The 26,938-nt window shown below is 45.4% G+C and overlaps 3 protein-coding genes across 11 annotated transcripts; all 3 read left to right on the top strand.

Annotated features, from left to right (window-relative positions):
• The first annotated feature begins 561 nt into the window (after window positions 1-561).
• Window positions 562-5,773, top strand: LOC136933556 (cytokine receptor common subunit gamma-like). The gene is made up of 8 exons (XM_067228995.1): window positions 562-752; window positions 1,789-1,867; window positions 2,427-2,596; window positions 2,807-2,943; window positions 3,132-3,291; window positions 3,479-3,599; window positions 3,976-4,066; window positions 4,444-5,773. The coding sequence occupies exons 1-8, from the start codon at window positions 689-691 to the stop codon at window positions 4,696-4,698; spliced, it is 1,077 nt and encodes a 358-aa protein (XP_067085096.1). The 5' UTR covers window positions 562-688; the 3' UTR covers window positions 4,699-5,773.
• A 4,956-nt stretch (window positions 5,774-10,729) lies between these two features.
• On the top strand, window positions 10,730-14,361 carry snx12 (sorting nexin 12). Of its 9 annotated transcripts, XR_010874825.1 has the most exons (6): window positions 10,730-11,103; window positions 11,655-11,750; window positions 11,984-12,211; window positions 12,618-12,783; window positions 12,833-12,917; window positions 12,950-14,361. XR_010874825.1 is itself a non-coding variant. In XM_067229169.1 (5 exons), the coding sequence occupies exons 1-4, from the start codon at window positions 10,939-10,941 to the stop codon at window positions 12,774-12,776; spliced, it is 648 nt and encodes a 215-aa protein (XP_067085270.1). In that variant the 5' UTR covers window positions 10,730-10,938; the 3' UTR covers window positions 12,777-12,783; window positions 12,988-14,361. The 9 variants fall into 9 exon arrangements, 4 of the variants coding, with proteins under 4 accessions (XP_067085270.1, XP_067085269.1, XP_067085268.1 ...); XR_010874827.1 differs by having other exon boundaries at window positions 12,618-12,917; window positions 13,101-14,361; XR_010874823.1 differs by having other exon boundaries at window positions 12,618-12,917.
• Window positions 14,362-16,306: 1,945 nt separating this feature from the next.
• On the top strand, window positions 16,307-26,518 carry slc7a3a (solute carrier family 7 member 3a). Its single transcript, XM_067229062.1, has 12 exons — window positions 16,307-16,367; window positions 20,122-20,585; window positions 20,695-20,856; window positions 21,041-21,230; window positions 21,330-21,448; window positions 21,547-21,769; window positions 21,969-22,108; window positions 22,391-22,493; window positions 22,592-22,806; window positions 22,948-23,114; window positions 24,220-24,328; window positions 24,498-26,518. The coding sequence occupies exons 2-12, from the start codon at window positions 20,219-20,221 to the stop codon at window positions 24,629-24,631; spliced, it is 1,929 nt and encodes a 642-aa protein (XP_067085163.1). The 5' UTR covers window positions 16,307-16,367; window positions 20,122-20,218; the 3' UTR covers window positions 24,632-26,518.
• Window positions 26,519-26,938: the final 420 nt, after the last annotated feature.

Genomic DNA, 26,938 nt, shown 5'->3' with positions numbered 1-26,938 from the left:
GGCAACATTGAGCTGTGATACTGGGGGATTTGAGAAAACTGCTGTGTATGAAACACATAATACACAGGTAAACATTATCGATGAATACACATACACAGTCTAAACACGCTCATACACGGAAAACACACAAAACAAAACACAGCTAAACTCGGGCACAAAGCTAAACACATTAACACACACGGTGGACACACACACAGGAAGACAAATATGCATAATCCGCCGTTCACTAGAAATCTGATTAGTTGAGGCAACTTTCCAGCTCTACAGATCAAAGAAAAGGGCATTTGTGGGGCTGTGTACGTGTGTGTGCGTGATGTGTGTGTCTGTCTGTGTGTCAATTTGTAGCTGTATTTCTGTATGTCTATGAAGGCTAATATAGGCTTCATAGACAGATATAGATATAGGCTTTGCTATAAGTAAATGTTGGATGTTACTTTGTTTATCCAAAGTATAGGTTGTGTTATTGTTATCTGCAGTCTAAGTTAACTGAAGAAGCTGCTGCGCAGATCCTGTGTGGTTTTATATCTTCAGGAAACGAAACTTCACCCTCACACGCTCTCACACACATGCGCTCTCACACACTCATACACAAATACACATCACACACACATACACATCACACACACAAAAACAGGCACACAGCGGATAAACAGTGAGTTGGTAAAGACTAGTCAGTAGTCTGTTAACCATGATGCTGGTTGCCTTGTTTCTCCTCATCCAGCTCAGTGGACATGAGTCCACCATCTGTCCAGGTAAGACACAACTATAAAAATGATGTTACATGTGGAACTTAATAACGTAACAATATAATATTTAAACTGTTATACAATATTTAAGGCCTTTGTTCTCTATGAACAGAGGAGCACTTCCGGACAATGTGCTCTCCGCTTCAGATTTCATGTTTGACTTCCTCCTTGACTCATTATTTTTTACAAGAAAAATTAGAATACTGTTTTATTTACCGTATTTTTCGGAAATAAAACTGCGGCTTGTACCCCGATTTTACAGTTTTCTTGTGGTTGTACTGCTTATATTTCAAAGCGGCTTAAAATCCCATTCTGGTGGGGTGAGGGTTATAGAAAATGCGGCTTGTTTTCCGAAAAATACGGTTATACAATATCGTTTGTGAGTTCAATATATATGGAGGATTAAAAAGAGTTTGAGCACAATCATTTTAAATAACTAACCCTAAGAAATTCACTGAATCTCAGTTTTCACTTTATATAGATAATAGTAATATTATCGGAGCTTGAGTCACTAAAATAGTTCAAGCTTCAAGTTTTATTTGCCATTTAAAAAGGTGACTTGATAGGCAGCAATACATCCAATAATTGCCTGAACTCCATTTTGAGACAGCAAGTTTCTCTATTTACTCAACTAACATTGGAGTTTCCCTTGGTCACAGCAGCCTGAACTGTAGGGCACTTGTATAAGTCAATGGTAGAACATTTTAAGGCAAAACTTTTAAGGGTTGCATAGTACTCCAAAATAAACATTCTAAACAAACCAGTGTGACTGTATGCAGATCAAGAGGTCACAGGTTCAAATCCCCCACTGTACATCCCTTTGGACAAAAGTGTCTGCTAAAGGAATATGTTCCTAATATCATATTCTGGCCAGGGTGAACCAGCCTCAGATAGATTCCCAGGGGAAAGTAGAAAGGGTTAAGTTCTAAAGGACTCGAATTGCATCTCAGTATCTGTGGTTCGTCTTATCTGATGGGGCAGTCTATCCTGCTTCTCATGACTGGGCTCAGTGTTGCATCATGGAGTTGTGCTGCTGTTACAGAGGTGAACTGTTCGATCGTGAACCTGGACTCGGTTGAATGCAGGTGGAGAGGCCAGGTCAACTATACCTTCTACAGCCGGTTAGTTCTGTCATCTGTATGTGTGTGTGTGTGTGTGTGGGCAGTGTTCACGAAAAGGGTTCTTCGCCACCATCAGTGTAGCATCAATTAGGTTCTGGGGTTTACATTGAATGTGTCAGTCAGCTGAGAGGAAACACACCAGACAATAATAATGACCAAATCACAGACGCAGTGAGGTCTGCTGCAACATCTGTCTGAGGCATGAAGGCCAGAGAGCAATTTTTTAAGAGAACACTAAGAACACAGCAATATTATGATAACAATAGATACTAAAGAGGGTACAATTTCTGGGGAAATTGTGGGTTGTGCTTGCGTCGGTTGCAGATGGGTCCGTTTTTTAACAGAAATTTTGACAACTGATATTTCTTTATATTTTTTAATAAAAATTCATACTTATTATTTATGAAGATTGCATAGGCAATGTCAATCCCTTAATTTCTCTTACAGTTTGTGTGTGTGTGTCTTTGTGCGTGCGTGTGTTAAATCCATCAACGTTTCCATGTCGGTTCTCTTGCTCATTTAATTTGTATGTGACTGTGGTCTGCTATTTGCCCCTTAGATATAAGACTACCCCATATAGTGAATGCTCCAGTTATGTCCTGGAGCAGGGCCTGGTTATTGGCTGCAGTGAGGCCTATAAGGACCTTAAAGACAGATTCAATACTTTTTCCACCAACCTCACACACGAAAACTGCTCAACTGTGAAGATACATGACCTCAAAGCCAGTGGTATGTCTTTATTTTGCACACTTTTTAAATTTGTGATAATGAGGGTGGTTTTTTGTTTGTTTAAGACATGTAATTTAATTTCATCAAAGCACAAGATCTCTTGTGGACATTTCAGTTAAACTCAACCAGTCTTTATTTAGAGATATGGTTCAATTAGGGTTTATGATTCATTTAGGGTTAGGGTTTAATTTGTCAATCTATATTTTCCAGTGAAAATGAATCCTCCAACCAACCTGACAGTGAAGAACATCGATGGACACGAGCTGTGGCTGTACTGGAACAACTCCATGAACTACCACTGCCTGGAAAGCGAAGTTTGGCACAAGACCAACAACAGTGAATGGAAGGTAGGAGGTAGATGAGGGAGTAGGGGAGGGCGATGTGGAGGGAAAGGGGAGAGTGTGGTAAGGGGAGAGTGGGGGTGGGAGTAGGAGGGAGACAGGCAGGCAGAAGGGCTCAAGGAGGGAGGGGGATATATTAACATGTCTGTCTACTTGTGTTTCCCTTGCCTTTCTGTCCCGCTCCTCATCCTCAGAGTTTCATCTGTAACAACTTGAAGCATGACTTCAGTGTCCCCCTGCCCTCCCAAAGCCTCCGCTATGTGTTTCAAGTGAGGACGCGAGTGTCAGACTACTGTCATCAGTCCGAGTTCTGGAGTGAGTGGAGCCAGGCAATCTCCTGGGGTCCAATCATAGGTATACACAATGTTCGTGTGCTCCCAGCCACTGTGTTTCATCGTAACACTGCTTTGATTGCTAATTGCGACCTGCTTTCACCTGAGTGCCGTTAGGACACACCATTTGAGGCCAGCTCAGGCCAGTTCACACCTAGTTCAGTTCTACGCTCCACCCTCATGTTCCGTTTCTACCTCCTCCTGGGCAGCACACAGCCGTAAGGTCACGGGGCCGCCTGGCGTTGCCGTGACGGTGTGGACTCCCCTGCTGGCTGTGGTGGCCGCCCTCACCCTCCTGCTGCTGGTTATGCTTCTGCTCCACAATGAGAGGTAGCACACTACCCCTACACTAGTACACACTACCCCCTAACTAGTACACACTACCCCCTTACTAGTATACATTTCCCCCTAACAAGTACACATTACCCCTACACTAGTTCACACTATCCCTGTACTAGTACACATACACTGGTACACACTACCCCTATCCCTCATGTGTATGGTGTTGTGTGTAAGTGTCTGTGACTGTCTTTTGACTTCTTCAAAATCATTATTTTACAATTCACAGAAATGTTTTTTTGGATTCTTTGGAATTTCTTTAATCATTTGTGTGATTTACGGATACTGGTATGTCGGACCTGTAGCTGTGTTATCTAACTGTCTGTCTAATTGTGACATGTCTAACACCTATGCCTTTGTCCCCCAGGCTTAAAGTTATCCTCGTTCCCATGGTTCCAAACCCGGCCAAGAACCCCATCCTGGCGGAGCTGCTGGACACCCACAACGGCAATGTGGAGGTAAAATCCACACACACACACACACACATCCTCACACACATGCTTACACACACATATCACTACATACATCCTCACACTCACACACACACACATCTTCACCCATATACAGCCATACACACATTCTCCCAGACAAACTCACATCGCATATCCTCGCAAACACACACTTATCCTCACACACAGTTCTTCCAACACACACATCTTCACATACATTGTTGTACACAAACACACATCCTCCCACAGATCCTCATGCACAGTTTTTCCAACACACATCCACAAACACACACATTCTCACACAGACATTGTCACATCCACACATATATCCAACAGGAAGATCATACACACTTAATATTGCAGTATATCCTTCTACCTTTTCTCAGGAATGGCTCCACATCTCTAAGGAGCTGAAAGAGGGGTTCAAACCCAACTTCAGTGAGCGCGCCTGCTCTGTCCGCGAGTACACCACTCAGTCAGCCAGCCAATCAGAGAGCTCTGCCACAGTAACCATCGACCAATCCGACTGCTCTGTCTCCATCTCCACTGACCAGTCCGACTGCCTGTCCAACTCTGGTTCGTCGTCCACCAGCACCTCCAGTCTTCCCATCACGTCTGGAGAGGAACAGGCAGGTCTTTAGGAACACCTGGGGTGCATTTCATTTGTTTGTTCCAGATTGCCTCCTAATCTGGTCTCCTTCACTTAAACACCACCAATTACAATTTATTGACTTTGCCACAGTTATTGCCAAGTGTTATTAAGTTTTTACGATTTCATTGATGAAGATCAGAGACCAAAACATATTTCTAGGAGTTTACTGAAAATGTAACAAAAAGATGAGGACAATTTGGAGCAGAACAACATTTACAATTGTAGTTGTAATTCGCTTTGTATGACAAAACTCCTGACCTGTGTTGGAGGATTTCAGCCACAGCAAGTTAAACACATCAGTCGTAACAGTGATCTTCTCCTTCAGTTTATCAGATAATCACATCAGTAACAATGGCCAGCCACGTATTGTCAGCAAATACAGAAGTTGTAACCACTCAAAGGAATGTGCAGCAAATGAAGTATTTAGCAGATGCTTTTATCCAAAGCGACTTCCAAGAGAGAGCTTTACAAAAGAGCATAGGTCACTGATCATAACAACGAGATAGCCCCAAACATTGCGAGCAGCCAAAACATGAAGCATACATTGTGAAAAACCAAATAAGTGCCAAAGTTAAGAACCATAAGAGCATGCAGTTAAACAAGTTACAATTAAACAACATGAAACTCACAAAGTGCAAGAGTGTACCTGTAGAAAAATTATCAACAGTCAAATATTTCACAGCGAGTACAAGAATTTAAAACCGTTACAACTAACCAACAAGAGCAACAAGTCTCTCAATAAGAGTCATTGTGATCCTGGAGGAAACTAACATCAGGTCCAGCCAAGCATTCTTAAGTGCCGTTGTACTCCCGGACAAGTGCGTCTTGAGCCTTTCCTTGTAGGTGGGGAGACACTCAGTGTCCCTGATGGAGGTGGGGAGTTGATTCCACCATTGGGGGACCAGACAGGAGAAGAGCTTGTCCAACACAAGCTAATTAAAGATAATGATTACTTTATTACTTTTATACTGTTTGAAATGTTCTGAATATAATAAACAATGTTTGATCTATACCTTGCTATATTACGTTCATGAGCATAACCCTTGGTTATGTCCAGGAGATAATTAATTGGGTGTGCTCAAGCCTTCGGCGAGAGCACAACCTTTGTTCTCTCACATATATATTATTATTATTATTTTTATTTCTTTTTGCCCCCCTAAAACTCAGTAAATACTTGGCCTACATAGACAACGTAGGTGTCAAAAGTTTCGTCTTGGTAGCGATTGAGTTGCTTCTATTGGAATTTACGTTCCGTTGCATGGTTTAAGCGTAAGTTAAGTTTTTGTGGCGAAAAGTGAAGCTAACGGTGGCTAATTTGCTAGCCACAGTCACTGACGTTACTAACGTCACTGCGTCACTAACGTCACGAAAACACGCGTGACTACCTTTGCCAGAACATTCGTTTCACATCTGTTAACTTGGGGGATAGCTAGGCTAACTATAGCTTTACTGCAAGGCAGCTGCAGAAACGCCACAAGAAAAGAGGCCAGGGTGATAACTATTTACTCATTTTACTTTGTGATATGACACACAATTGTGATGTGTAATGTACAATATAAGCTGATATTATTAAGGAAGTACATCTACTTTCGGAAACAGTAGTCTACTATTTCACTGAAGTATTAGCATCATGACATTAGCCTGTGTTTCCCGGGCAACACATACTACAGTGGTCTATGATGTAGCGTTATCTGTTTTCAATCGTTAAAATAAACATTCCTCACATATACATTTTCGTTGTAGGATTTATTCTGACATTAGAAAACGATTTGTTGGTGAAATTACCATTACCTGTGGTTTCAAACCAGTGTAGCTCACTGCAACGCTGTAGCTTACGCGAGACACACTACAAAAACATCTAGCTACAGTACACAGCTGTTTAGGAAGTCAAACGGCGACAGAAAATGTTCGGCACTCCCCTTACTTAAATCAAAAGTCTATCTAACTACTAACCTGAACTTCATTGCCACAGCCTAAACGTTGTCAATCTGTTCATGACAATAATTAATTTCAGCCTAAACCGTACAACGGAACGTTAAATCCAATTCAACCAAGGCAATCGCTACCAAGACGAACACAGCAGTAGTCTAGTACTGTACCGTGGTAGTACAATTTACCGGGGCAGCTTCTCAACACAGGGCTATATCGCATTTTGCGTTGTTACTGACAATGATCGCTACCAGTGAGCTTTTTATGAATGAGCAATTTTCCACTAAATAAATGTCAAGCTTATTTACGTTTTGGGGGGCATATTTTCAGTTAGCAGATGGTACCGTTTGAATTGCGATTCCATCTACTACTGCCGGGTAACGTCGTAGAATAATCTTCAAAGGGGTTGTTTATTCATGAATGAATGCAATATGAGTAGGCTAAATGCCTGAAAATATCATGAGAAGAGAAAAACTTAAAATGACGTTTAAATCATAGAGATTAGGTCAATTTTTACACCGGTCTGCAATAATGTCACGAAAACACGCGTGACTACCTTTGGCACAACATTCGTTTCACATCTGTTAACTTGGGGGATAGCTAGGCTAACTATAGCTTTACTGCAAGGCAGCTGCAGAAACGCCACAAACAAAGAGGCCAGGGTGATAAATATTTACTCATTTTACTTTGTGATATGACACACAATTGTGATGTGTAATGTACAATATAAGCTGATATTATTAAGGAAGTACATCTACTTTCGGAAACAGTAGTCTACTATTTCACTGACATATTAGCATCATGACATTAGCCTGTGTTGCCCGGGCAACACATACTACAGTGGTCTATGATGTATCTGTTTTCAATCGTTAAAATAAACATTCCTCACATATACATTTTCGTTGTAGGATTTATTCTGACATTAGTAAACGATTTGTTGGTGAAATTACCATTACCTGTGGTTTCAAACCAGTGTAGCTCACTGCAACGCTGTAGCCTACTGTACCCGAGACACTAGTGTGAGTAGCTAACAACAACTCCTCAGCTGTTTAAGTCAAACGGCAACAGAACATGTTCGGCACTCCCCTTACTCAAAAGTCTTTCCGTAGGGAAACTATCTGACTACTAACCTGAACTTCATTGCCACAGCCTAAACTTTGTCAATCTGTTCATGAAAATAATTAATTTCAGCCTAAACCGTACAACGGAACGTTTAATCGAATTCAACCAACGCAATCGCTATCAAGACGAACACAGCAGTAGTCTAGTACTGTACTGTAGTAGTAGAATTTACCGGGGCAGCTTCTCCACACAGGGCTATATCGCATTTTGAGTTGTTACTGACAATGATCGCTACCAGTGAGCTTTTTATGAATGAGCTATTTTCCACTAAATAAATGTCAAGCTTATTTACGTTTTTGGGGGCATATTTTCAGTTAGCAGATGGTACTGTTTGAATCGCGATTCTATCTTCTGCCGGTAAAGTCGTAGAATAATCTTCAAAGGGGGTTCTTTATTAATGAATGAATGCAATATGAGTAGGCTAAATGCCTGAAAATATCACGAGAAGGGACAACTTAAAAGGACGTTTAAGTCATAGAGATTAGGTCCATTTGTACACCGGTCTGCCAAATGTATTCGTTTTGATTCAGCCTGTCAGCTGCCTCTTGCAGGGGAAATGAGAAGACATCATATTTCATTCTACACTTCACTCGTATTTTGAGTTGTAAATGAGCAGCAAAAAAAAGATGCTTTTAAATCTATGTAATCTTTATAAATAATAAGTAGGCCCGATGCATTTTTATATAAAATATACAGACCCCTGTGCAACCGACGCAAGCAAGCACACCCTACAATTTCCCCAGAAATTGTATCCTCTCTAGTTAATTATGTATCTTGTATCATTGATAAACTGTCATTATGCTGTTTTCTTAAGCCTGCATAGCCATAAGTTGGTTCTTTATAAGGTGCGACTAGGAAAGGCCTGTGTCACTAATGTAAGTCAGAGGTCACAATATTTCCAAAGTGTAAAATGCCATGCAACTTTGAATGAGGAAAATATAAGGAGCAACAAGGCCATTTCTAGGAGCCCTATCTAAAGACCTAAACAAAAGCTATCTAGCACACAGTATTATTTTTTCTGTGCCTGTGAAGGCTATGCTAATCATCTTGAAGCCTCCCATATTGTGATACCATATACTCCCTTGATTTCCTGTATTCATTGTCCAGTCTTCTGTGATACTCAACTTGAGTGTAACAGACACCTGCACCTCGCATATCTGTAATAAATATGTTGATTTTGTCTTGAACTTGTCTTAACTATTCCCTTCATTGACTTGGTACTTTCAGAGCAATTGGGTATTATCTAAGACTTCACAATGCATACATGACAATACATTTCAGAGTAACATCAAACATATATAACTAATATGACTCATGGAGCAGTACATTACACGGCCATCACACCTGCCACTGTGGCCTGCCTCAAAATGTGACCTCACGCTGAACATCTTAATGAGCCTGTTGTCTTATCCTACCTCTCCTCCCCTTTCCTCTCATCCCTCACTTAGCCTCTCCCCCCCTCTCCTCTTTTCACTCTCCTGAGGACTCCATCTCTCACCCTATTCATGTTCAACTGCCCAGTGGCTTCACGTTTTCAGATATTTTTTACATTGAATATTTTTTGTATTTTATCAACACGAGTCTTAGTGATATTTTTGTATGACTTTATTTAGTATTCTAAGTTTTCCTACGTTTCCTGTTCCATTGTGTTCATAGACTTTGTGCAACAAAAAGACGCATTGACTGATTAATAAACAAAGCCATGTATGAAAAAAACACAACTAGTGATTTACAACTGTCCATCCATATGCACTGTATACCCAAAAAATGAATAAATGAAATCAAGCCTTTATAATCTGACAAATATTGTATCTGTTCTTGCACCTCATGTTTCCTTTTAACAGGAAACACCAGCAACAGGCAAAGTTAATTAATTAGTTCAGCCTAACAGAGATATGTGTGGAATAGGCTACTAAAGCACAAAACCACCTGTGTCTGCTACAAGAGAGTCAAGACTGTCCATTATCTGCAGTCCATGGAGTGGAGTAGATGGCATGAATTCAGTCAAGCGCTTCAGATGTGTTTACATTTACATTTACATTTAGTCATTTAGCAGACGCTCTTATCCAGAGCGACTTACAGTAAGTACAGGGACATTCCCCCAAGGCAAGTAGGGTGAAGTGCCTTGCCCAAGGACACAACGTCAGTTGGCATGACCGGGAATCGAACTGGCAACCTTCGGATTACTAGTCCGACTCCCTCGGACTAGTGTTTATCAGCTTTATCAGAAAACAGGTCATGTAGGTCTAATTGCACTTCAGAAAGGTGGAATTAAGGGGTCTGTTACTGCTCTTGGTGCAAACGCTCAACTATGAACATGATCAGGTTTTAAATAACGTGTCTGTTGAAGGATTAATTTGGCTACATTTACAATAATTTTGAATATGCTTTCATCCATTTGATCTTTTTCTCGTCACCTCTGAGCTAGTAAACACTCTAGGTTGGTTTCCTGTGATAGAAATTACCCAATCTAAGCAGATTTCCAGTAAACGGAAGTGGTTATTTGGGGATTTCCGTGTTAGAAGGCTGGAGTAGGTCTAGCTGTAATATTGAGTAACAGGTGTCGAGTCATCGCTTCCTCTCTACCTTGCCCGTTCTCTGGTTCTATTAAGGTTCTCTGACTCAAGCAGCAACTACATATGCAAATTCCTAAACTCCACCGAAAATCTAGCAATTCGAATTTCACATGTCTATGTGTATGGTGTTGTGTGTAAGTGTCTGGCAGTCTTTTCACAGAAATTCACAGAAATGGATATTTGGATTCTTTGGAATCTCTGTATCATCCAAGTCAAGGATTATAGGTGCACCTATTATTCAACAACAAATTAACCCATGACATCAACAAAGCCATCACCATAAATGTGGTTTCAACCCCCTCGATGGGGGGATAGTGCCTAAAGTTTAAAATACATGGCAACCCGTACGGCGCCGTGAAGCTAGCTGCTGGTCTGTGCTAGCTAACTAGCTAGTGACAGTGGGTATTATTAGTGCCAACGCAAGAGGGGCAGGGTGACGGTGCCCGCCTGGTATAGATGCTACTGCTAACTTCATTCGTCCAGCCATCACGCTAAATTGATGTCTGGGAAGATAATAGCTATTATTCTATCTAAGTATTAATTAGTCTAGCTGTCAAACGTTAGTCAGTCGCTAACTCGCTGCTGGCTGTCCGACACCGAACATGTCAGAACCAACGGTGGCGGATACTCGTCGGTTGAACTCCAAGCCCCAGGATCTAACAGATGCTTACGGTCCCCCAAGCAATTTTCTGGAAATTGACGTTTATGACCCACAAACTATTGGAGTTGGGCGGAACCGTTTCACAACTTACGAAGTTCGTATGCGGGTAGGTGGCCAACTACTTAGCACTTAGCTACAGTACTGTACTAGCTGCATAGCCGACTAACGCGTCATTGGCCGTCACATCCAGTCAACTAAAACAAGCCTAGTTAGTAAGGCCAATGAGTAACTTGTAGCTCGTTGAAAACAATCAGTGATTTCTAACTAGCTCTGCAAGCACTGCAGCTAGTTAGTGCTAGTATACTCAAATACTCGACAAAGAGAAGCGCTAGCTAGTTAGCCATTCAAATGTTCCAAGATCAAATTTTAAATAAGGCCCATTTTGACAACTGTGTTGTTAGATGTGTTGATGATGAAAGCAGTGCAGGCTTGCTAGTTGAGCTGCCTCGTCTGAATTTAACCAGGAGTATCTCGTGGGGAATGGAGATCTAGGTGCCCCAAAAATGTACACTAGCTCTAGCTACCGACTATTCGTGACGTAACTGCTAGTTGCCTGGCTATTATTTGCCAATGCCACCGTGATGCTTGTATGAACAGGAACGTTTACATTCATAGTTTCTGTACATCGATGTTTTCTTGTTTCTTAATTGCCTTCAGACAAACCTTCCCATCTTCAAACTGAAGGACTCGTGCGTCCGGAGGAGGTACAGTGACTTCGAGTGGTTGAAGAATGAGTTGGAACGAGACAGCAAGGTAAGAGGCTAGCATAGGCAACGTCCTGAAGACTATTTTACTGTTATCGCTCATTGTTTATTGTTTTCACTATGTTTATTGTAATGTACCATCAGACCACAGCAAATTTCTTGTATATGTAAACCTACTTCGAAGTAAACTTGATTCTGAACTGAATGAGCTATGCAGTTGTGTGTGTTCAAATAGTTGTGTGTTCAGACAGTAGTTTTGTATTAAGCATGTTGTGTGTTCAGATTGTAGTGCCCCCACTGCCTGGCAAGGCCCTGAAGAGGCAGTTGCCTTTCCGGGGGGATGAGGGCATCTTCGAGGAGTCCTTCATCGAGGAGCGACGGCTCGGCCTGGAGCAGTTCATCAACAGGTGCCTATGGACGCAGGCTAGAGCAGTCAGCCCTGTAACCCAGCATTACCCTGCCCTACAACCCAGCCGTGTAACTCAGCCCAGAAGCAGAGGTGCTAGCCATGTCTGTGTGTGTTTCAGAATTGCAGGTCACCCTCTGGCCCAGAATGAGCGCTGTCTTCACATGTTCCTGCAGGACGAGAGCATCGACCGCAACTACATTCCTGGAAAAGTACGGCTTTAGGGGGAGAGAAGGAGGGGGGATTCTGATTTATCTTATAATATGAATAAAGTTATATGGCAGAAAGGAAAGTATACTGTAAAGGTGTGTACTGTTATTTGGATTTGATGTATAACTATTTTACCGTGCTTTGAGCTGATTGTTTGTTCTTTCTCTTGTAGGTTTGAATGAAGTAAGTTTGTTTTCATTTTTGATATTATTGCCTTACATTTATGACTTTTTGAGTCTGTGTGTCTGTCTGCCCAGATGAGTTAGGGTCTAACAAGGGCCTGTGCTATTCTGTCTGCAGATGCTGAGGTCCAGAGGAAAGGTGTGTAGTGGTGGAACTGACCAGAAGCAGCCCGCGGTCCCAACATGTCCTGACACAGATGCTACCAGCTCCCACTCCACTTGTTTCTACTTTTGTCTTTCCCTGTCTCTATCTTTCTGTTTCACAGTCACTCTTTAAGCCCCAGGTGTGCCCCAGGTAGTCCCAGGTGTGCCCCCAGTTCCAGGTAGTCCCAGGTGTGCCCCCAGTCCCAGGTGTGCCCCAGGTAGTCCCAGGTGTGCCCCCAGTTCCAGGTAGTCCCAGGTGTGCCCCCAGTCCCAGGTGTGCCCCAGGTAGTCCCAGGTGTGCCCCAGGTAGTCCCAGGTGTGCCCCCAGTTCCAGGTAGTCCCAGGTGTGCCCCCAGTCCCAGGTGTGCGCCAGGTAGTCCCAGGTGTGCCCCCAGTTCCAGGTAGTCCCAGGTGTGCCCCCAGTTCCAGGTAGTCCCAGGTGTGCCCCCAGTCCCAGGTACCCCACGTAGTCCCAGGTGTGCCCCCAGTTCCAGGTGTGCCCTCAGTCCCAGATAGTCCCAGATGTGTGCCCCCAGTTCCAGGTAGTCCCAGGTGTGCGTCTAGCCCCAGTTTGTCTAACTGATGTTGGGGCCTAGTTGAGTTAACTGATGTTGGGTCTAGCTGGTGTTAAGGTCCTGTTGAGCTAGCTGATGTTGGAGCTAGCTGGTGTTTAGGTATAGCTTAGCTAGATTGTGTTGCAGTCTAACTGAGCTAGCTGGTGTTGGGGTCTAACTGAGCTAGCTTGTGTTGGGGTCTAGCTGGTGTTGCGGTCTAACTGAGCTAGCTTGTGTTGGGGTCTAGCTGGTGTTGCGGTCTAACTGAGCTAGCTTGTGTTGGGGTCTAGCTGGTGTTGCGGTCTAACTGAGCTAGCTGGTATTGGGGTCTAGCTGGTGTTGGTGCCTAGCAGAGCTAACAAATGTTGGGGCCTGGCTGAGCTAGCTGATGGTTAGACACTGGGCTCAGTCTGAGGCCTGATGAATGACTCGCAAACAGACATGTAAGGTTACCTTCTATCCCCAGCATTTCTCCTATCATTAAGCATTTGGTATTATGGTATGGGCCATGTCTCCTCTCGCTCCTGCTATGGCGTCTGGAGGCCCCTGCCTCCCTCTTGTTCCTCCAGGCTCCGCAGCTGCAAGTCTGGAGTGTCATCCTGAGGCTGGAGACACTACTCACATTCATCCTACTCTGCATTTTTCTTTCGATAATAATTGATGATAATCCATCAATGTTTGTTTTTCTCCCTCTTTTTTTAATTTTTTACTCGGATCATTGTAAAGTATATTCCCTGTTTGTATTCAGACAAAAACGATTATATTGTATAATTCCCCTCTATGCTGAGATCCAGCAACATGTAGCACCCTTGAGAACAGCTGTAAATTACATTCCCACTTTACTGTGTATTGGCCGCTGCAGAAAAATCTATCCAAACATGCTTTTATAGTACTATTATGTATTATGGTTACTTTGATTATTGACTCTGGTGGTCTTACTCAGGCCTGCCGGCCCTTCTGTGTTAGGGAATGCAACGTCAGGTAAACTGGTCATATCTAACACTGTGAAACACTGTGTCATCCTTTAAGGTGCATTCCACATCGTGTTGGTTGGTCTGAGACAAGGCTTGTTCATCTTTTTTGTGATTGATGTGTTTTAATGTCAAAACAGCACTAACATGTAGCCTTGCTGTTTGGCCCATCAATAAAGCCCCACTTCCTGTTGTCCTCGCATATTTCTGCTCACGCTCTGTGCAGCCTCTCTGCCCACAATATCCATAGATATATATAAAGGGAAGTAAGACATCTAGCCTTTATATATACATCTATTTTCTCCCCATGTTATCTCAGGCACATTTAGACAGAAGTGTATTTGATCAATCAGGTATGAATACGATCGGAAGTAGATTTGCTACATCAGGTATGAATTTCGTATACAGCTAGATGGATTATAACAGGTATGAATTGGGGGTGTGGACAGAATTTTATTTTTCTGCAGGTCCCATTTTAAAATGAGGGGGCAAGTCAAATGTTTTGATATATCACAACTCCATTTTTTATTGTAAGCAATCATAAATATGGTTGGGGGACATGTGGCTACGCCCCTGGAACATATATCTACACAAAATAAATGGATTGTGTAAGGTATGAATCTAATCTACACTAGATAAATGTTTTATATTTTTATCAGGTATGAATATTACCAACACCATAAAGATGTATTATATCAGGTATGAAAAAACATCTACACAACATAAATGTATCATACTTTATCAGGTCTGAATATTATCTACCATAGTGTGCTGTTCAGCTGACCTTAGATGGGAAGAGTTGGCAGAGTGGGGGAAGTCCTCACACCCCCTGACTTCAATTATTCCTTTGTATTCTCCTTTCTCACATTTCAAAAACATGCAGGAGAAAAGCACAACTGAGATTGTACCCACAGATTATGCTGGAAAGATAATTGCATCACACAGCTAGGTACAGACCCTGGTTTGTTTGTGTCAAACTGGTATCAATTCAGAATGTTTCCCCACATATGACATTTGGGTAAACTTGCTATTGTCACTTCACTGTCCTCATTTGTAAGCAAGATGACTCAAAATGGCTATATACAATATGCAAGCCAGTTGACAAGGATTGGTTCACCTGGACATTATTCTCAGTTTCCTTTAATCTGTCTGTTTGTATCTGACTGGAAAGTGGCAGGATTACGAAGGTGAGGGAGGTGTGGTCAAATGGATTAAACACACCTTAGAATAGCCTGCTTCCGATGTGGGCTTGATTGACTTGCCTTACACCTGGATGTGGAAAAAAACATGCTGGGTTGGCTGGTATAGGAGTTTAGGGTTAGTGCTAGGAATACGGTTGTGATAGGGCTAGGTTATGGGTTAGAATTTGGGCTATGGTTGGGGAAAGGGGCAGGTTTGGGGTTGGAGCTAAGGTTGTGGTAGGGCTACAGTTGGAGTTAGCTAGGGTTGGGGTTACAGCTCGAGTTGTGGTAGGGCTCGGTTGGCAAGGGAGCCAGGGCTATATAGCTGGGGCTAGTCCAGGATTGTGGTAGGGCTAGTGTTAGAGCAAGGGTTGGGTTTAGCTGCAGGGAAGCGTCTGGATGGCTGGGAGGAGGATTAGCTATGTTTGGTTTGAGGCAGAATGTGAATCTGGGGCCGCAGGGTCAAATGTTACGCTTGTTTAATTTGCAGAGACGTGCAGCTTGGTGAAGTTGATGAAGCAGACGGGGTTAGGGTTGGCGGAGTGGACAGGAATGGAAAGAATAACTCAAAGTTAGTGTGACTGTCAATGAGCAGGGACAATAGCCAGATTGGCCAGCGCCGGAAAAGAGGTTTCTCTAGGGGACAGCTGGTCGTCATCCTGAGTCCACCAATGGGGATGTCCAAGTCGTATTATCTCTGTACTGGGAGAGTAGCGACTTGCACGATGATTTCATGCATCAAGATAAAACTTTGTCTCATTACTTTCAGTATAATGAGGGATATTCTGTTTGGTTCAAAATTAGTAGTGGGTTTCATGAATGGATAGTCATTTGTTTGCTCCGCCCTCTTTGATGCCAATGCACTCGCTCGGATTGTTTATACTACACAAGCCAGAGCGTCATATTGCCCGCCCCTAGTCCACTACACACTCCACTCACAGACGTCCAGAGTTTCATCAGAAAGGAGCTGAACACAGAGCAAGCAGAAGCATCTCTCTCGACGGTAGATCTGAGCAAGGTAATGTCAAATTACAATTTATTTACTCATAAAACTATGCATTTGTTTGTGAAGACATCCACCATTACACAGTCTCGTTATTATACCGTGATAGATTGCAACAGTGCAGTCTTAGCTTGACATTCAACAAAACCGGCTCATCCATTCTGATGCAATCCCAGCCGCATGTGTTGTCATGCTGGCGAAGTTTTCCAGGCGAGCATATCCATGAATTTCTCCATCATAAAAAATAAGTTTAAAAAAGTATTATTTTCTTAATTCAGAAAAGCATCACATTACTGACATGGCTCTAATTGTCCGATCAGTTTTGTTGGTTCCGCGCGCTATTTCCTAGCCAGGCTTGTGCTAGCTATTTCTAACTAGCCGCACACACACTAGGCGGGTAAGCTGTGTTGCGTGAAACTGCATGCATGGTGTTGCTGATTACGTAAGATGTGTAAAAAAAAATGTTTTAAGTTTGGGTTGTGGTCCATGCCCTCCACGTTGCCAAGAGACCAGCAAGCACCATATTAGCCGGCATCTAGTGTGTTTTGTAGAGTGCTATCATGTGTAGCTCTCTATGTGACTTAGTTCCGTGAGCATAAGATTGAGCGTTGATCTAACTAGTTGGCAAGAAAGGAGCCTACGTATTCTTCCTAGAGGGCATGGCAGGAGGCGGGAGATGAAAGGAGATCTGGCAGTTTTAGGGATGTGGGGCTTGGTAGCTGTGGGCAGGGAATGGATATCATTGAGGGTGAGAGTTAGGGTCGCTGTGTTCACTCCCAGAAGTCACTCCCTGTGCTTAGGAAACACTGTTCCATAACTCCTCACAGCAGGACTGCTATTGTCTTTGAAGCATGAGATGAAGCCACCTGCTGCTAGGGTGGAACTAGGTTCAGTTATCGCTCCCTCTCCCCATCTCTCGCTCCCTCCCCGTCTCTCTCTCCGGCCTTCTCTTTCATACTCTGCCCACAATATCTGTACTTCTCTGTCTGGCAGTCGGTATCTCCCATGCAACCCCCCCCCCCCCCCCCCTTTTCTCTGGTTCAGTGGCCTATTTAGTCTTTCCCACACTCCCCCCACCCCAGCTTTGTGAAGGTCAGGTTCCTCCAGCATCTCCTGTGTTCTGTCTAATCCCACCCAGCCTCTTGATCCCTGTGGGAGCGGACCTTACTTCCAGGAATTCTGTGTTCTGGGAAGTTGTGCGGGCAGTGCTGTGTTCTTTTGGGGAGGCAGCACTAGGCCTACATTGGGGGGAGGCAGCACTAGGCCTACATTGGGGGGAGGCAGCACTAGGCCTACATTGGGGGGAGGCAGCACTAGGCCTACATTGTGGGGGAGGCAGCACTAGGCCTACATTGTGGGGAGGCAGCACTAGGCCTACATTGTGGGGAGGCAGCACTAGGCCTACATTGGGGGGAGGCAGCACTAGGCCTACATTGTGGGGAGGCAGCACTAGGCCTACATTGTGGGGAGGCAGCACTAGGCCTACATTGGGGGGAGGCAGCACTAGGCCTACATTGGGGGGAGGCAGCACTAGGCCTACATTGGGGGGAGGCAGCACTAGGCCTACATTGGGGGGAGGCAGCACTAGGCCTACATTGGGGGGAGGCAGCACTAGGCCTACATTGGGGGGAGGCAGCACTAGGCCTACATTGGGGGGAGGCAGCACTAGGCCTACATTGGGGGGAGGCAGCACTAGGCCTACATTGGGGGGAGGCAGCACTAGGCCTACATTGGGGGGAGGCAGTTCTGTGTTCTGGGGTGGCAGGGTGTGAGCAGTGCTGTGTTCAGCATTGTCTTGGATATCAAAGTCATGTCCAGACTACACCAAGGCAGGAATGTAATGTGTCACTATGATAAAAGTAGTTCAGTCCCTTAGTCTGGCTTCAGATGTCTGTGATGTTTTGGTCTGCTAAATGAAATTGACATTCATTTGCTAAATGAATGCCAAATGAAATTGACATTAATTTAGCAGATGCTTTTATCCAAAGCAACGTAGGCTACATTTGAACCTGTGACAGCCCACAGCATCAAACTGCTTTGTGTGAGGTATAGGGTGTAAGCCATGCTGAAGAGCAGTGGGGTCACACCTTCCACCTGATAGGCTATAGGCAGTCTGCAAACAGATGAGTCAGTTCTTCGAAGGGTCGTGACTCGTGTGCTACATTTAGCCAAAACCATTCCCAGACATGAGACCATGTTTAAGCGGCTTTCGAAACTCTACTCTGTGGCAAGTCCTGTCTCTTAAGGTAGAGTTGTGGTTGTTGTTGTTGTTGTTGAGGATGAGTGACAGCCAAAACGCCACGCTCTGTGCAGAGGCGTCAGAGAGCACCAGGCAGTAAGCAGGTTAGTCTGGCTGATTATCCTCTTAGGACTGGAAACATTCACGTACACTGCTCTGGGTGATAAATGAAGCCGTGAAGCAAGTGTTTTGTGTTGTTTTGTACCACAAAATGAACCACAGCACTAATGGGGACCTAAATAACATAAAGTAGGTGTTGGCACATAACCACATATGTCTCCTTGGCATAAAACAGTTAACCCCTAACATTACATATATTACATTACATTTAGCAGACGCTCTTATCCAGAGCGACTTACAGTAAGTACATGGACATTCCCCCGAGGCAAGTAGGGTGAAGTGCCTTGCCCAAGGACACAATGTCATTTTGCACGGCCGGAATCGAACTGGCAACCTTCAGATTACTATCCCGATTCCCTAACCGCTTAGCCACCTGACTCCCCATACTAACCCATACGACCATTTCCTGAGGCCTTCCTGCCCCCAACCCTTTGACCTAGTTGCTCAGATGCAGAGCTGCAGTTGTCACTAAAAGTAAGGTTTGGCATTTCGTGTTTATATAAACTGTCTTTTGACACCCCCTCATCCTGCAACTCTAGTAGATGTAGTTGACCCCCTCCCAGAGCAGGCTGGGAGATGTGGTTCTGTAACAAGCTGGGGGATGTGGTTCTGTAACAAGCTGGGGGATGTGGTTCTGTAACAAGCTGGGGGATGTGGTTCTGTAACAAGCTGGGGGATGTGATTCTGTAACAAGCTGGGGGATGTGGTTCTGAAACAAGCTGGGGGATGTGGTTCTGTAACAAGCTGGGGGATGTGGTTCTGAAACAAGCTGGGGGATGTGGTTCTGAAACAAGCTGGGGGATGTGGTTCTGAGACAAGCTGGGGGATGTGGTTCTGAGACAAGCTGGGGGATGTGGTTCTGTAACAAGCTGGGGGATGTGGTTCTGAGACAAGCTGGGGGATGTGATTCTGAAACAAGCTGGGGGATGTGGTTCCACAGCAGGCAGGGATATGTAGTCATGTCGCTTTTAGAAGGGCTAACTTAGCTGTGCCGTAGAGGAATGTTCTGGTTGGCAGTGTGTGTGGAGTCATAAGGAGATCAGGATTACAGGTCTGACATTACCAGCAACATATGGAGTCATGGGAATATCCCAACCGGAACCAGAGCCATACAGTGCCATGGCCTAGACTTGTTATAAGATGCAGTGATTAACAGACACAATGCGCACACACTTACATTTTACATTTACATTTAGTCATTTAGCAGACACTCTTATCCAGAGCGACTTACAGTAAGTACAGGGACATTCCCTGAGGACACAACGTCAGTTGGCATGACCGGGAATCGAACTGGCAACCTTCGGATTACTAGCCCGATTCCCTCACCGCTCAGCCACCTGACTCCCTCACTTACACTAGCTCACACACACCCACACACTAAAACCACCCTTGTGTGTTTCTCCTCATAAGCTCCTGTGACGCGACCAGAGATCTGTGCAGCTCCTCTCTTACCTGCCTCCACCAGCTCCACCTCAGACGCCGAGCCACGCAACCCGCAGTCTCCATCATGACCGACAAGATGGCATCCCTGGGCCGCGCTCTGCTGCGCCGCCGGGTGCTGGACTTCTCTGGAGAGGAGACCCGGTTTGCCCGCTGCCTGTCCACTCTGGACCTGGTGGCTCTGGGCGTGGGCTCCACGCTGGGGGCGGGGGTGTACGTGCTGGCGGGGGAGGTGGCGCGCGAGAAGGCGGGGCCGGCTATCGTGCTGTGCTTCCTCATCGCCGCCCTGTCCTCCATGCTGGCGGGACTCTGCTACGCTGAGTTCGGCGCCCGCGTGCCCAAGACGGGCTCGGCGTACCTCTACAGCTACGTGACGGTGGGAGAGATCTGGGCCTTCATCACGGGCTGGAACCTCATCCTCTCCTACGTCATCGGTGGGTAGCCTGGCTGGCCAGTTTTGCTTCATGGCGGAGGGATGTGAGGGATTTGTTTACGTTTTGAAGTTCTGTCTGGGTCGTGACCCCTTCCTGTCTGGGCCTGCAGGAACTGCCAGTGTGGCCCGAGCGTGGAGCTCCACCTTCGACAACCTGGTGGAACAGAAGATCTCTGGGTTTTTCCAAGCTTCCATGGCCATGAAGGTTCCTGGCAAGGTTCTAGCAGAGTACCCCGACATTTTCGCCCTGGTCCTGGTGCTGCTTCTCACTGGTGAGAGAACCCTAACCCTTGACCCCCGACCCTAACCCCATCCATGACCCCAACATCAACCCTACCCCACACCTTGAACCTAAGGAATGGAGAATGTTATTATGAGGGTGATGTCCAGAGACATTGATTAAAAACAGGATGCAGGATGATGCTGATGAGGAAGCTGTCTCCATTCTTCTCCCAGGGCTGCTGGCGTTTGGCGTGAGCGAGTCGGCGCTGGTCAACAAGATTTTCACCGGCGTGAACCTAGTGGTCCTGGGGTTCGTCATCATCTCTGGGTTTGTTAAAGGAGACTCTGCCAACTGGAACCTGACCTTGGAGGACTACCTCCACACCTACTCCAACGGCACCAACGAATCAACACCGTCACAGGAGTAAGTCCCCCGAACTACTTGTTAGACCCAGAGCAACAGCACTACCTGTTAGACCCAGAGAAGCAGACTAACGGTGCTCTGACATTTGTGTTCCTCCAGGACGGTGGAGAAGGTGTTTGGTGAAGGAGGCTTTGCTCCGTTCGGTCTCAGCGGCATCTTGTCTGGAGCTGCCACCTGCTTCTACGCCTTTGTGGGCTTCGACTGCATAGCCACCACCAGTAGGTCATATTCTGCATAGTATCCACTGGTAGCTCCTATAGCCACCACCATGTTGAACATGGTAACTGGCCAGACTAAGCCTGGTGTTGTGTGGCAGGCGAGGAGGCCAAGAACCCCATGCGCGACATCCCAGTGGGCATTGTGGCGTCGCTGCTCATCTGCTTCTTCGCGTACTTCGGCGTGTCGGCGGCCCTGACCCTGATGATGCCCTACTACCTGCTGAACACCCAGAGCCCCCTCCCCGAGGCCTTCAGCTACGTGGGCTGGAGCCCCGCCCGCTACATCGTCGCCGTGGGCTCGCTCTGCGCCCTCTCCACCAGGTTAGCGCACACGCCCAGTCACTCTCCAGGCTGCTGGGGATGGGCTTTATTACTTTTGAGTCGTTTAGCTAATGGGGGGGAGGGGGGGATTTGAACCTGCGACCTCTTGATCTGCATTCAAGTGCTGTATTACACCCGTCCCATCATTGTAAACTACACCCATCTCAGCCGTGATGCTAACAACCTCTGTCTCCTGCAGTCTGCTGGGCTCCATGTTCCCCATGCCCAGAGTCATCTACGCCATGGCGGAGGACGGACTGCTGTTCAGGGCTCTGTCTCGCATGAACGAGCGCACCAAGACTCCCCTCATGGCTACCATTGTCTCTGGCTGCGTGGCAGGTGAGTGGCGTTCTGTGTGTGTGTGTGTGTGCTCTTGTTTAACAACTCTAGTACGGGACCACATACCTCACAAGTAAAGTATTTTTTCCTGGGACCCATAACTTCAAATGCTTTTTATACGGGAGTTTTAAGGTTAGAATCAGTGTTGGAGTTAGAATTATATTACGGGTTTAGGTTAACACGATTTTGAATGGGAGTGAATGGTCGGGCCCCACCATGATGGAAAAACAAACCTCTGTGTGTGTGTGTGTGGGCAGATATTAAATGTGTGTGTCTCTGCAGCTCTGATGGCCTTCCTGTTTGACCTGGCTGCTCTGGTGGACCTCATGTCTATAGGGACTCTCCTGGCCTACTCTCTGGTGGCCATCTGCGTCCTCATCCTCAGGTAACCCCCAAACTGTGCTGCATGATGGTTAAAGACTGTGTGTGTGTGTGTATGTGTGTCTACCAGCCAGTATACAGTTAAACGAATTGTGTGTGTAGGTACCAGCCAGGCAGCCTGAACTCATCCAGCCAGACGGAGAAGCTGGTGGAACTGGTGGGCGGGGAGAAGGTGGCGGCGGGTGGGGACAGTGGTGACGAGTATGAGGACCAGCCAGTCAGGGAGAGTTTCTGTCCTCGCTTGCTGTTTTTCCCGAGTGGAAACACGCCCACACAGACCTCTGGAACCATCGTCTACGCCACCACAGCAGTCATCTGTAAGTTACACACACATATGCACTTACACAAATTCACAAACATTCAGCTGGTCACACAAATGCACACAATAACTGAAGTGAGTTCTATATCCTCCTAGCAGTCCAGTTCAAGGTTCTAATCCTGGTTCTGTCTCCTCCTAGCGGTCTTGATCACGGTTCTGTGTGTGGTTCTGGCAAACCAGCTGTCTGCGCTGGTGGAGGCCCAGCCTGCTTGGCTGGCTGTGTGTGTGGTTCTGGTGCTGCTGTGTGGCCTGTGTGTCATCATCATCTGGAGACAGCCTCAGAGCAGGGAGGCCCTCACCTTCAAGGTACCCTACCCTACACTAGCCTACCCTACACTGCTCTAGCCTAGACTACACTAGCCTACACTACACTGCTCTAGCCTAGACTACACTAGCCTCCACTACACTGCTCTAGCCTACACTACACAAGCCTACACTACACTGCTCTAGCCTACACTACACAAGCCTACACTACACTGCTCTAGCCTACACTACACAAGCCTACACTAGCCTCCACTTCACTAGCCTCCACTTCACTAGCATACACTTCACTAGCCTCCACTTCACTAGCATACACTACACAAGCCTACACTACCCTGCACTACACTAGCCTCCACTTCACTAGCATACACTTCACTAGCCTCCACTTCACTAGCATACACTACACAAGCCTACACTACCCTGCACTACACTAGCCTCCACTTCACTAGCATACACTTCACTAGCCTCCACTTCACTAGCATACATTACACAAGCCTACACTACCCTGCACTACACTAGCCTCCACTACACTAGCCTCCACTACACTGCTCTAGCCTCCACTTCACTAGCATACACAGGGAGTCAGGTGGCTGAGCGGTGAGGGAATTGGGCTAGTAATCCGAAGGTTGCCAGTTCGATTCCCGGTCATGCAAACTGACGTTGTGTCCTTGGGCAAGGCACTTCACCCTACTTGCCTCGGGGGAATGTCCCTGTACTTACTGTAAGTCGCTCTGGATAAGAGCGTCTGCTAAATGACTAAATGTAAATGTACTACACTAGCCTCCACTACACTAGCCTCCACTCTACACTATCTTACACTACACTAGCTTACACTACACTGCACTAGCCTACACTACACTACACTAGCCTACACAGCACTACACTAGCCTACACTGCACTAGCCTACACAGCACTACACTAGCCTACACTACACTAGCCTACACTGCACTACACTAGCCTACACTACACTATACTAGTCTACACTGCACTATACTAGTCTACAATGCGCTACCCTATACTTCATTGCACTAGCCTGCGCTACCCTACGCTTGTAACTGACTATGCTACTGTACCAGTCTGCTGTAACTATGGTAACTTACTATGCTACACTGTAGCAGTGTGCTATAACTATGGTAACTGTCCCCTCCAGGTGCCCCTGTTGCCATGGCTGCCAGTATTCAGTGTGTTCGTTAACGTGTACCTCATGATGCAGCTGGACATGGGAACCTGGATCCGCTTCTCTGTCTGGATGGCCATAGGTCAGTCTCCTCTACACACGCACACACACACACACACGCGCACACACGCATACTTCCAAAAACAAGTACACACACATTTCCAAAACATGCGCGCACACATGCACACTCCCCCAAACCACACACACAACTGACACACCCTCCCTTCCCTCCTCCCCCCCTCCTCCTACAGGATTCCTCATCTACTTCTTCTATGGTCTGCAACACAGCAGTGCAGCTTCCGGCTCCTCCCCCTCCCTGAATAAGAGTCCTATCTACCTGGCAGGCTCGGCTGAAGACAGTGATGCAGAGGGGGGCAGGTCTTAAGAAGGGTTCGGAATCAGTTGTGCGTATTTTGGGGTTGTGTGGATGGGAGTGTGTGCGCATGTTTTGGAAGTGTTGGGGTTGAGGGGAGGTGGGGCTGGCCTAGAAGGAGGGGGAGCTCCTGGTCCCTAACAGGGGTCATCGACTTGATATTCATCAGTCCCCTCTAAACTGTAATCTGCTGCAGCTTACCAAATGCAAATGTCTGTGTGAGTGTGGTGTCTGTCTGGGTTTGGTTGGGGCTTCAACATGTTATTTAGATACTCCTGTCTTAGGTGCCCCTGGTCCCTTATGATGTTCACAGAATGTGACAAAACAGGTTGTCTGTTTTGAAAAGAATGCATCGAGTTTGGGGTAACCCTGGTGTTAGGGCTATGGATAGGGCAGGGGTCGGCAACCCTTGACCACTTATGTGGCTACAACAACATTTTAGGATTAGTTATACAATGTATAGTAAATCAAACCTAATATAGTCGCAGATGGGGTTTTGGGATTCAACCATAGCAAGTCCAACGAGCATCATGGGCCTTTAAGAATGTACAGATTTTATGCTGAAGCGTAAACGGGTGATAAGACTTTTTTTTTTTGTGCCATCCAACTCTACCAGTGGAGCCTAGCCTAGCCTGTATAGACATAAACAAAAACAAGTGAATCAAGTGGTGTTTGAATCATGTTTAAATAGCAAAAAGCAACACAAAGAATAGGCTGACTTATGCAATCTCAGTTAACACGTTCGGTTGCCATTATGTTTTGATCTGCAGTGAGAAGTTCTCCTAGAATCAAAAAATCTAGCATTAAGAGAAGATTAAGATGAAAAATGGCTCAACATCAAAAAAGTTGCCGACCCTGGGCCTAGGGTTAGGGCTAACCCTAGGGTCAGGGCTATTGCTACAGCTAACCCTAAGGTATTGCGTTGTGAGCGCTACTGTCTAGACACGCATCAATTGTTCGTTTGGGAGTTTTCCTGTGAAAATAAACCTTTTTCACAAACATTTTTAGTTTCCATTGAAACTTGTTGGCAGCTTTGTCTGTTGAGCTCCTTCAGTCCTGTGGAGTCACTGCTCTGTAGACCAGTCTATTTTGTCTTTAATTTGGAATTTGTGTTTTGTATGTCATGCCTTCCAAATAATTTTTAATTCAGTACTGTAATGTGCTTTATAGATGTACATCTGTGTATTGTTGTCTCCATGGTGTTTCTGTAAAATCGTTTCCATGGCATCACCAAACGATTGGTCTGTTTGGCCCCTTGATGCTGCTAGACCAAATGAGTGTGCTGATTGGTTAAACTAAGAATGACCTCTAAAAGTTGGTCTCTAAATGAAATGTACATTTGTGCTCAGACACAAGTCGGAGGTTGTATTTATATATTTTTTAATTGTTTTTATTTGTATTTGTTTTTATCTTTTTCTTATGACTGTAGTGCCGTTTTTACTATAGATGTACAGTTTCTGTTCATTGCTAGATGATTGTATCTAACCTGTGTGTGTGTGTACATGCTAGTGTATGTAGATTACTGGAGGCCTGTGCTTCTTGGTGTTTAATCTGACTCCTGGTAGACGGGGTAGACAGACAGGGAGAGACGGGGTAGACAGACAGGGAGAGACGGTCAGGTGGCAGGGGGAGACAGACGGTGAGAGACAGACAGGGAGCCTACATGGCATGTTCCTACAGGCCATTTGAGTCTCTGGTGACTGAAAACAGCCGCTGTTTAATACAGGGTCCCCAGCTCCATGTGTACCGTGTCTAAGACAAGCCACCATGCTATTACATCATCAATGCTAACAATCATCACATTCATGTTTGTCCTCAGTTTTATATGCTGTCTGTAAATATGGACATCATGTATATGAATGAGTAGTATTTTCAAAATGTTTTATAAAAGTATTTACAAATTCATTTCTCAATTGCGTCGTTTTTATTTCATCTTTGTTTGCTGTTAACATTGTACATGGTTCTGGTAGACCTCCAGGCTAGACCACCTCTAGACTGATACAGCCCTGTAGACCAACTCTAGTGTGATGAAAGGCAGAGCTTAGGTAGGAACTCCACGGAGCCCTGGTCTTTATGATCATCATCAGACAGTAGAAGTGTGTTCTTGTCTTTCGTACTGCAGTATAAATCAGTCAACAGTTAATGGATGCGGCTGACCAACACCGTGTAACAGACAAAGTGGAGATAAATAAAATCTACTCCTAACCTGAATCGTATAGACATATTAATAAGGTCTAATGTTACTTAATTTTTACAAATGCATATGTGCGCGGATCCATCTTGCAGGCTTCCCAGTGTGGTTGAAAAGTTCGCGTCAGC

Source organism: Osmerus mordax, chromosome 25, assembly GCF_038355195.1.
Source record: "Osmerus mordax isolate fOsmMor3 chromosome 25, fOsmMor3.pri, whole genome shotgun sequence".
Classification (NCBI taxonomy): domain Eukaryota; kingdom Metazoa; phylum Chordata; class Actinopteri; order Osmeriformes; family Osmeridae; genus Osmerus; species Osmerus mordax.
The sequence above is the reverse complement of the archived record's forward strand: the minus strand, read 5'-3'. Positions and strand labels throughout refer to the sequence as shown.

Excerpts from the sequence above, each read along its gene's own strand:
- LOC136933556 (XM_067228995.1), top strand. The coding sequence starts at position 689 with ATGATGCTGGTTGCCTTGTTTCTCCTCATCCAGCTCAGTGGACATGAG. Across the intron at positions 3,292-3,478 it reads CTCCTGGGGTCCAATCATAG|CACACAGCCGTAAGGTCACG; the intron begins GTATACACAATG and ends CCTCCTGGGCAG. Across the intron at positions 3,600-3,975 it reads CTTCTGCTCCACAATGAGAG|GCTTAAAGTTATCCTCGTTC; the intron begins GTAGCACACTAC and ends TTTGTCCCCCAG.
- snx12 (XM_067229169.1), top strand. The coding sequence starts at position 10,939 with ATGTCAGAACCAACGGTGGCGGATACTCGTCGGTTGAACTCCAAGCCC. Across the intron at positions 11,104-11,654 it reads CTTACGAAGTTCGTATGCGG|ACAAACCTTCCCATCTTCAA; the intron begins GTAGGTGGCCAA and ends AATTGCCTTCAG. Across the intron at positions 11,751-11,983 it reads AGTTGGAACGAGACAGCAAG|ATTGTAGTGCCCCCACTGCC; the intron begins GTAAGAGGCTAG and ends TTGTGTGTTCAG.
- slc7a3a (XM_067229062.1), top strand. The coding sequence starts at position 20,219 with ATGACCGACAAGATGGCATCCCTGGGCCGCGCTCTGCTGCGCCGCCGG. Across the intron at positions 21,449-21,546 it reads CGACTGCATAGCCACCACCA|GCGAGGAGGCCAAGAACCCC; the intron begins GTAGGTCATATT and ends GTTGTGTGGCAG. Across the intron at positions 22,494-22,591 it reads ATCTGCGTCCTCATCCTCAG|GTACCAGCCAGGCAGCCTGA; the intron begins GTAACCCCCAAA and ends TTGTGTGTGTAG.